At 38.2% G+C, this 10392-nt stretch overlaps 1 protein-coding gene across 1 annotated transcript; it reads right to left on the bottom strand.

The window, feature by feature from the left end:
• Window positions 1-792: 792 nt before the first annotated feature.
• On the bottom strand, window positions 793-6402 carry LOC141819823 (phosphoenolpyruvate carboxylase 2-like). The gene is made up of 10 exons (XM_074707112.1): window positions 6060-6402; window positions 5451-5842; window positions 5132-5216; window positions 4743-4965; window positions 4497-4600; window positions 4313-4400; window positions 3814-3968; window positions 2255-3253; window positions 1448-1834; window positions 793-1304 (listed from the first exon to the last, which is right to left on the bottom strand). Exons 1-10 carry the CDS (start codon window positions 6225-6227, stop codon window positions 1020-1022), a joined length of 2886 nt encoding a protein of 961 aa, XP_074563213.1. The 5' UTR covers window positions 6228-6402; the 3' UTR covers window positions 793-1019.
• Window positions 6403-10392: the final 3990 nt, after the last annotated feature.

The following is a 10392-nucleotide window of genomic DNA, read 5'->3' as shown; positions in this document are numbered from 1 at the left end:
GGACTTATTTGATTTGGATTGCTTACTCATTCAATGAATAAGAGGACTATTTAATTTGAGTTGCTTACTCATTCAATGAGTAAGAGGACTAGTTTGATTTGAGTTGCTAAACTATTTAATTGCATGTATGTATTTGTACTCTTAATTGTTTGCATGCATGTATTACTCTTAATGGCTAATGTGAATACTTTGTAATCTTAATTACTTCTTCCCACTATATAGGGGAGGGTGTATGTTTATGGAAAGGATAATTTTTTGGGTGAAGCTCTTGTTTGTGTGATCTCTTAGTTCTTGAAAGAACTTCTGAACTTATCGAGTTTGTCTCGTGGCGTTCATATCTCCGAAACTTATCACCCTTGCGGTGCAGCGTTTTTTTTCTCCATATGGTTCGTTCCATCTCTTTGTTACGGGTCAAGGCTCAAACTATTATCTTCTAGTTCTTGGGGTTCTTCTATCCATCGATTGCTCCCGAATTCCTTCGTAATTATTAGTGGGGTTCGTGTCATAGTGTAGGTTGCTGGTCGGGTGCATGCATCCATGTGGGGGATAAGGGTTGGGTGAGTGGGCCTAACCTTTTGATGAGAGTGCCTTCTCATGGCTACAAGATCCCTCCAAGTTAAGACAACAACTAACTGTGAAAAATTATACACATTTGATAGTTATTTCCTTCTACAATCACATGCTCCTTATCCTCCATAAATTGGCTCATAAGTGTCTATAAACATCACATTGAATATGAGATTATTTTTCCTTTGCCGCGAGAGCGATAACTATACCCTTCCAATAATACCATTACACAAATTCAACCTTGCACATTGTTTGATAGGTAATCCTTAAATACATTCAAAAAGGTATCTTTCAGTGTTGTTTTTAATCAAAGCAAGCACATATAGTTGCCACTGGAATCACACATTCTAGCCTTATAGATGCACACGAAGCATAAACAGTTTTAGTTCAACTGTTTTTAACTCGGAAACAACAAAAGTAGCACACGAGATCGGAGACGAGAAAAGCTAGAGCTAACCAGTGTTCCTCATGCCAGCTGCAATGCCCTTCATTGTCAGTATGAGGGTGTCTTCCAGTCCAGGGCCATATTCACTGGTGGGATTCAATTTCACAACATCAGCTGATGAATCACTAGAATCCATGTAATGAGGCTTTGCATTTGCATTAAAGCTAGGGTCCCTCATTCTCTTCAGTGTATAAGCTTGGCAGACATTTAGAGTTGTAATATACGCACGGCGCAGCCGCAATCTTTGTTTCAGATAAGGATCGCCTTCAAGAAGATCCTTGTGACCAGCAACCTGCCAAAGTTCATACGGATCACGCAACATTTCGGAAATAATCAATTGAACACATCAAACTATAATAGGTTGCTTAGTTTTTCAGGCAGCATGAAATCAATCATCAGAAAATTCACCATATTACATCTACATGTCAGACCTACCTGAAGAAGCAGATGTTTTGTCTCCTCATAGTTGGCCCTCAGTCGTTCCCCAAATGGACGCAGCTCATCAGATACGAGTAATTTGTCGTACAGAGCAGCGATTCCTGGATCTCCCTTTGCAAAAACCATCTCAACTAGATCTAGTGTAACCCTGAAAAAGGGCCACTCCTTGTACATCTCCCTTAGCATTTGAAGGTTTCTGATATCCTTGTTCAGCACATGCTTGAAAGCTGAACCGAAGCCAAGCCACACAGGAAGGTGAAACCTTGTCTGGGTCCAAGCAAAAATCCATGGAATTGCACGAAGAGATTCTATTCCCCCACTGACCTTCCTTTTGGATGGCCGACTACCAATGTTCATCCTGCCGTATTCTGTTTCAGGTGTAGCCTGTGTATTTAAGTATTTATTTCAGATGAATATATACCATTTCCTGTGAACTTGGATGAGATAAGCATATATGTTGTAGTCGTCTAGTAAAAGGGTTTAACATTTTCCATAATTTACATAAGCCTAGATGATCTTAGGCATTTGAAATTTTTAGAATAGGAAAGAAAGGCCTAGTTTATTTTATAGTAGACAAATAATTCGCGAATGACAGCAGAAAAACCTTTCGGGAAAATAATTTCCCACAGACTAAAAAGAAAGAACATTGACAAAGGAGAACTAAGAAGATTAGAGAACAATATTGGATGAAAAATGAAGTAGAAAAGTATAAATTCCAAGAGAAGGTTTAATTTTCATTTTATTCCACTAATATTGGAAAGAAAAGTATTTCTCAGAAGCACAAATTGACAAGAGAGTACTTACTAGTCGAAAATATTCAACAAAATATGGCTCCTTGAAAACAATTGACTTATATTCTTTTGTGGCCACTACAGCCATCTCATCCATAAGTGCACGCCATTCTGGCTTAGGTGATATAGGAGGGTGCATTCCATGCTCAAGAGTAGCAGCTGTAAAACGCTGAAGTGTTTTAAAGCACAAATGCTCCTCACCAAATGATTGTTCGATTACTTCACCTTGAATTGTCACACGAAGTGATCCATTAATGGTTTCTGGAGGTTGTGAGAGTAAAGCAAGATGTGTAGGACCGCCACCTCTTCCAACAGTACCACCTCGACCATGGAACATTGTTAATTTTATTCCATAATCCTTAGCAACATTTACAAGCTCCTCTTGTGCTTTATATAACTGCCAAGCTGCAGAAAGACGACCAGCATCCTTCCCTGAATCAGAATAGCCAATCATGACTTCCTGCTTGCCATTAATCCTGTTCACGTACCAATCTATTGAGAACAATCGTGCTAAAGCAGCAGGGGCTGCCTCAAGATCAGCAAGTTTTTCAAATAGAGGCACAACTCTCAATGGATTCTTCACACGGCACTCACGTTGCAGGAGTTCCACAGCAAGCACATCTGATGGAGAAGTTGCCATTGAGATGATATAGGCGCCAAGACTATCAAATGGAAGTTCAGCCAATACATGGAATGTCTGTAAAACATCAGAAATTTCCTCTGTTTGTGGAAGGTCACGACCAAATAGAGGGCGCTTGCCTCTGAGTTCAGATAACAACCACTCCTGGCGCTTCTCTTCAGGCCAATTATGGTATGATCCAATTCCAAGATACTTTGTGATAGCATCAAGAACATCACTGTGCCTCTCAGATTCTTGTCTAATATCAAGCCTCACAAGGGAGAGTCCAAAGGTAGAAACTTGGCGCAGAAAGTCAAGAAGGCTTCCATCAGCAATAGATCTATCACCACAGGAGCATAGCGACCTGTAACACAGTTCAAGTGGCTCCAGCAGCTACAAAGATAAATTTACTAAAGTTAAGTAAATAATAACCGATGACTCACTAAAAGTATCTTGTACATCTATAGTAGGAACTAAACACCTAAATACTAATTGTTCATGAACGTGCTTTAAAAACTATCAAAACTAAGAGAAGAACAAATAGATATGGAAATTCCCAAGAGGGAGACAGTGAGAGAGCTGTCACTGTGCCAATACCCATATAGCCTCTAAAATAGGATAAATATACACAGGCTTATCCATCAGTATCCTTTTTCTACTTTTGGAACCAATATACCCAAATTGTAGTGAAGCAACCATAATTCATCAAATATACTAGACTTGACAGCCTAAGCCCATAGTTAAAACTGTCAATGATATGAGTGACACCTTTTTTCATTATTATTATCAATTTATTTTAGAGTATCATCACTAAACAAGAAAATTGTTAATTTTGTGAAATACATTTTTCTATCACATGTAATTATTTACGAGTTTGGTCACCAAAAATCTGTTGACGACTGCTTAATCTTAGTTGTGACTAAAGCATCATCTTTTTGTAGTATGATAATTACCTGCTCAACATTAGTGAGGGTTGCTTCCACTGGTATATCTGAAACTCCATTTGTCAATAAATGACGTGAACGTTCACGTGTGTTATAAAGTTTATCTCTCACATCACCCAATATAACACGATATGGTTCACTTGGAGGAATTTGTTTCCAAAATTCTGCATAAAAAAGTTCATTGTCAAATCATATCTGAAGCTCCATAAGCACATTTAAGTCCCAAGTTAGAATTCATTCCAAAAGACCATAAATGTTTTATGTTTTGGTTGTTCATTAACAAATTTCTCAATCAAATGAGAAGAAATTTTTTTTGATACTTAGCTATGGTTCTTATTATGAACAAGAGACTCAGGTAAGATAATCAGCCTATTTTTCATATTTTGAATAACTTATATCAGATGGTTCCCTAAAATACCATCTAACCTAAAATAGTAGTGTGGAAACAACATTCCAATTGCTAAGGTTAAATCCCATGCTTCACTATGGCTCATATTATAGTAATTACCTATGTAGTGTTTTGCGATTTTCTTTGACAATTGGTGAAGCACATTTGCCCTTTCTTGAAGTTCACTGGTGCACCGCCACATAGATAACTACAATAAAATATGGTCTCAAATTAATGTTAATGACTAAAGTAGTTTCATGTTAGTAGAACATAATTTGCATAATATATGGATAGTCTTCCATACCTCAAACATCAAATCTTCTATTTGAGAATAATAGAAGCTTGCAGCAATCATTCTAGCTAGCAAGCACACATCTCTTGTGATCTCTGGGGTGACTCTAGGATTGCCTAAACAATTTACAGGATTACCGTAGTAGTCAATTTATTGCCTTTTGAGCAGGAATTGTCATCTAGTTAAGAGTATAAACCAGTTTCAAGAGTTCTCAAACATGATGATGAAACTAAGCAGAATTGGTTGAGCATCACCTACCATCACGGTCACCGCCCATCCAAGAAGAGAACTGAATGAGTGGGGCATTGTAAGGAATACGCTCATTGATTCCAATGTTCTTCAAAGCTGTATCTACACGGCGTAAGAATTTTGGTACACCTTTCCATATTGTTTCATGAAAGTAGCTCATTCCAGCACGCATCTCATCTTGAGGAGTAGGTTGTATTCTTCGGATCTCATCAGTTCGAAATGCAGCTTGAATCTGCAATAGAATAACAAGCTGAGTAAGCAGTGAGTGTAAGTTTACAAGTAACTGAAGCAGCAATCTATGACAAGAATTATTTCTATGTTCAAGGTATGACCAGTTTTGGCGCCATAAAAATTGGAAAATAGTAAGGAAACTGTGATGAAACACAGCACAAAGCTACCTCTCTTTGAAGTGCTTCATCGAGTTCATGCTGATCATCAGGGGAAATGTCCTTGTCTGTAAGCTGTGTCAAGCAATTTCTTATCCTGAAGAAATATACTAATGCTGTAAGAAACTGCATGTTGTTTCCATAACTAAATAAGGGTACATGTAAACTTAAGTTTTCTTGTGTTTTTTTTTTTTATTTTGTTTGACCCAAAGACATGAAGAACCTAGTGTCTGTGACCCAACCAACAAAATTATGAAGGGAAGTTTGAGAAGCACAACAGATTAGTAGCATATGTAGAAAATAGCTACAGTACTAGAGTTGGCCAACAAACCTTGCATGTTTCTGAAGCAATGATCTTCTTACTGACTGTGTCGGATGTGCAGTTAAAACCAGATCAACTGTCTGGTTTTTCAGAGCATCAAAGACCTCCTCTGGTGACTTATGCATCTGCTCTACAAGCCTTTTAAGTGTCTCTTCGATATCAGACTCAGTTGTTGCGTTATTTTCATCAATAAAATCTCCCTTTTTCAGCTTGTTCCTCCTGCGGTGAGCAATCTGCACCTCCTCAGCCAAATTACCCAAATTGAGCATATGGGAAATGGAACTGGCGACCAAGATAGAGTCCCCAGGATCCAGATTCATCAGAACATTCCCCAGCTCATCTAGCTTACTTAGGTCGCGAGAACCTTCATACTTTGCAGATATCTCATAACACTCTTGAACCTACAGAGTTATTGTCAAATCAAAATCTTCAGTATTCTAAATGGATCGGCCAACTTCATGTACAAGATAGTGAAACAAGTTTTGGTCTTTATAAACGCAAATCACAACTCGAGAACGTTGAAATTAAAACAATACAATTTTCTTCAATGATAAATTTCAGGCTTAGAGTATTACGAAATCTTAAATTTTTCAGAAATTGGCAAAGATGACAACTTGCCGTTTCCCGAAGATCTTCGCCGTGCAAGGACTGGAGGATGTCGAGGAAGCGATCCACGAGCAGTGCATCGTACTCCACCAACTTATCATCCTCGGAGACCTTCGCCGGCGCCAGAATCCTGAGCTGAGCGTCGATCGACCCATGCCTCTCCAGAGAGGGTCGCGACATCTTAACCTAAAAGTTTTCGCCTTTACCACACTACAGCCTCTCCTCGCCCACCCACATCCTCTATAAAGGCAGATAGACGATCCAAGGACATGAGAAACTCGCCTTTTAGCGTGCGGCAAAGGTTGGAAATTAGAAATGAATGCGCCCTTGGCGTTTTCTTCAACTCCCACCGCACAAACACTGGAGGAAGCCTCCAAAGATTTCGACTTTATCCGGTTTCCACAGTTTTCCTTGCGACGAAGCACGACTCGATCGGGATAGGAATGGCGACAGCAGGCAGGAGTTGAGCTTCTCTTTTCTTTTATATTCTTCTTCTTTTATATAGGAGTCTAAATCAAAATTGTAATCAGATGTTTAAATTAAATTGGATTGTTGGTATTTAAAATTAAATTATTTAAATTTTTATAAGTCAAATTTGATTGAATTATATAATGATTAATTAAATTATCAGTATATGTATTTGATTTGACAATATAATAAAATATTTAATATAGAAAGAACTAAAATGTCTTTAGACTTCCTTTATCATGACATATAAGTCATGTTGTAAGGATACAAAGCATGAAAAAAAAATTCCTCTTCAAAATTATTATACTTCTCTTTTATTCCCAAATATTATATCTCCTCTCCCTTTCAATTGGTATCAGAGCATGGTGAGATTCAAGAAAAATGACATTTAGAAATATTGCTACTCCATTTTCGTATACTTTCAATGGAGAAGATTTTGATTATTGGAGTAGTGGATTTGAAGTTTGATTGAAAACTTTTGACTTATGAAATATAGTCGACAAAGGATTTCTTGAGTTCAAAAATGAAGAAGCTTTGAGTGATGTCGAAAAGAAAGTTTTGGGGGACAACCAAAAGAAGGGCATTCATGCTCTAAATCAAATCAATCTTGCAATAGACAAAGTGGTGTACGAGAAAATCTGCTTGGGAAATTCTACAAAAAGCTTATAAAGGTGATGAACAAGTGAAGAATATTCAACTTCAAATTTTGAGATCAGAATTTAAAAAATTAGAGATGAAAGAAAATCATAAAGTTGCTGAGTATTTCACAAAAGTTGATTCAATCAAATGACTTCAAATGGTGAATCATTGAAAGATTTCAGAATTATACAAAAGGTACTTTGTTCTCTTCCTAAAAAATATTTTAGTCTGTTACTGTTATTGAACAAACAAGAGATTTGAAAAGTATGACTTTAGAAGATTTACAAAGTATCTTGAAAGCTCATGAAGTGAAGATAAATTTATTATTTCTTCCATCTCAACAATCTAATCAAGCTCTTGAATCCTAATTTCTATTAGAGATCATGATTCATCCTATCACGGCAAGTGCGAAAATTTTAGAAGGTGTGGTGATTTAAGCTCTCAGCGGGCGTTACATCACTAATCTCTTGCATGCTAAAAGTATTTGTTATGGGATTGATAGCATGCCGAAGGAGATGAAGTAGACACCTCGCAAACATCCCCTAGAGGAGCCATCAAGACCAAGCAACCTAGAAGGGGAATCGAAAGAGAAAGTTGGAAAGTACATCATTCTAGCATGAGAAAAAGTGAAGTTTGGAGTGATATCCATAGGGAAGGGGTACATGCACCCCTTAAGTTGAAGGCTCTAAGCTAGAACTGACAAGGGTTGAACTAATGACCTAAACAAGTGCTTCTTGGAAGGCAACCGAAGTTCGATTTTATTTTTGTTTTTCTTTGCATCTTATTTCTTGTTTTGACTTGTTACAGGGCTAGGAGCATCCACAAGCTAGCCGTGGTAGCCAACACAAGTGTGGTAAGAGCTCTAGAACAAGCATGGCCCAGCCGTGTGGAAAAGTATGGTCGTGCCCCACAACGACCGTGGCAAAAAAAAAAGTTTCCCGGACTGAACATGGGTTGGCTGTGTTTTTAGACATGGTCGTGGCCATACGGAAACTTGGCAACCAATTTTTCCCAAGAGAGACATGGCTAGCGGTGCTTTTTAGCACGACCATGTTTCTCCATCAAAACCCTAGCCGTGGCCACCTCTCTTCTCTCCAAACTCTCCATTCTTCGTTTCCAATCCGAAATCAAGCATTAATCCTCTCTAGGAGCTTTGATTTCTTCCCCTTCTTCCTCCCTTAAGAACCCTAATTCTTGAAGACTTCTCTTCTTCAAGCCCTCAAGAACCCTCAATCTCCTCTCTTCCTCTCCAACCTCAAGGAGAGGGAAGCTTTCCTCCAACTCTTCTTCTTCCCCCAAGCTTTCATCTTCTCCACCAACTTCAAGAGAAGAACCCTTCTTCTCCTTCTTCCCCTTCACCAACCAAAACCCTAACCCCCCTCTCTTTCTTTTGAATTTTAGATTGTCTAAATTTTATGCAGAAATTCAAGATGTGGAAAAGACAAAGACGTGGAGAAGGCTCAAATTCTAGGACAATGGCAAGCAAAGGGCACACGGCGAGAGTAATGAAAATATTTTTGGTATCATATTCATAATGATGAGCATAAAACTAGGTTTAAGATGCTTGCTAAATGTAAGATTATGAATACCCGATATGTAGATGATTATGTCTTGGTGAAATTAGGAATTAGGGATGATTTTGATTAGATGATCAATAGGATAGGGTGGGATGACTTGATGAGTATGAAATACCCCACATACCTTAGAGTTACCCTCAAATTTTTTAGTTCTGTGAAAGTTAACATTTTGCAAGGGGACGAAGGAAGATTAACCTTTCGCTTGTTTAATAAGGAATGTTAGTGGACTTTGGAAGAATTCAATCTTGTTTATGAATTACCAACCCACGGAGAGATAGGGATGCTTGATAACTTTCGTAGCATTCTCTTTTGGGATAATAAAGGTGGCGGAGGAATGTATATATGGCCCCTCTAGAGCCAAAGCCACTACTATGATAAACTCTATTTTTCACTATCTTCACCAAGTCATAGCCCACACTATTTTTAATCATGGGGATAATGACAGAGTAGTCTAAAAGAGTGAGTTGTTATTTCTTTGGGCAATGATTAATAATGTACATATTGATACAAGTTCACATTTTATTAGGCACCTTGTTAAGGTCGATAGGGCTCCGATAGGGAACATTGTGCTTGTGGATTGATCACACACATAGTCATGGCCCTAAATAGAATGTGATTTACATGCAATTGAAGAAGAAAAAGGTTCTTCAAGAATTGTTCTTAGGCTTGTCTAGCTACTAAGATGATTGTTAAGGAAGGAGATTGTTATTATCTACCCCTTAAGAACCAAATGCCCTATCCTCTTCTTGATCTTGATCCCAACCTTACCACAGTCCAGAATCGAGCCAACTAGCTCATGACCGTCGACGAGCCTCCTGCTGAGCTGATTCATGTAGACCGACCCACTCACCCTCTGTTAGACCCGATCTAGGCCAACATTCTTTTGCTTTTACAGATTCTTCTGCAGAGCATTCTGGATTTGATTTTTTAGGCCTCTACACATCCCTTGATGCCATCCGAGCAGAGTAGGCTGAGTAGAAATGCAACTCGATAGAGATCTAAGCCGCACAGAGGCATATTTTGAAGGCGTTTTACCATACCATTGAGTGACACTTTCAGGAGGCAGACGACTTTTATAGTCATGCAGGCGAGTATTTCTAAGCCGCCATATCACATTGGCATAGCAAGTTGGAGCATCACTGCAATGAGGAGGAGCACTTCTGAAGATAGAGTACTCCTGACAGCAAATCGATGACATGTATGTGTGACACATTTCACTTGGTAACCTCCCTTACTTTCCTCCTTTTCTACCTCCTCCGTAATAGTTCTTGAAATTATTGAAGACAATGTTATATTCAAGTCTGAGGAGTTTTATTTAGTTAGGTTTTCTTAATTTTGATTTGTTTTTAGACTTAGTTTTTACTTAATTCATCATTTGTTTAGTTTTTTTTATCATGGCGTTACATGTTGTCATACCATTCATGCATTATTTGTTTATTCCTTATAGTACAACATTAGCATGGTGAACTTGCATTAGGGTAAACTCTATGTTTTGTGAAAAGCATGCTCATATTTTAGTGATTTATTTTTCCTATCTATGGTAGCATGACATGAGCATTGTTTAGTCAAAAAATTTTGATGTTGACCTACTTGATACTGTAGGATCGAGAAATACACTAGAAATTGTTGGGATCGGTGCATTGGCTAGAGGAGTGAATAGC

Source organism: Curcuma longa, chromosome 1 (genome assembly GCF_044706935.1).
Source record: "Curcuma longa cultivar G26 ecotype Majalengka, Jawa Barat chromosome 1, ITB_CL_G26_1.1, whole genome shotgun sequence".
NCBI lineage: Eukaryota > Viridiplantae > Streptophyta > Magnoliopsida > Zingiberales > Zingiberaceae > Curcuma > Curcuma longa.
The sequence above is the reverse complement of the archived record's forward strand: the minus strand, read 5'-3'. Positions and strand labels throughout refer to the sequence as shown.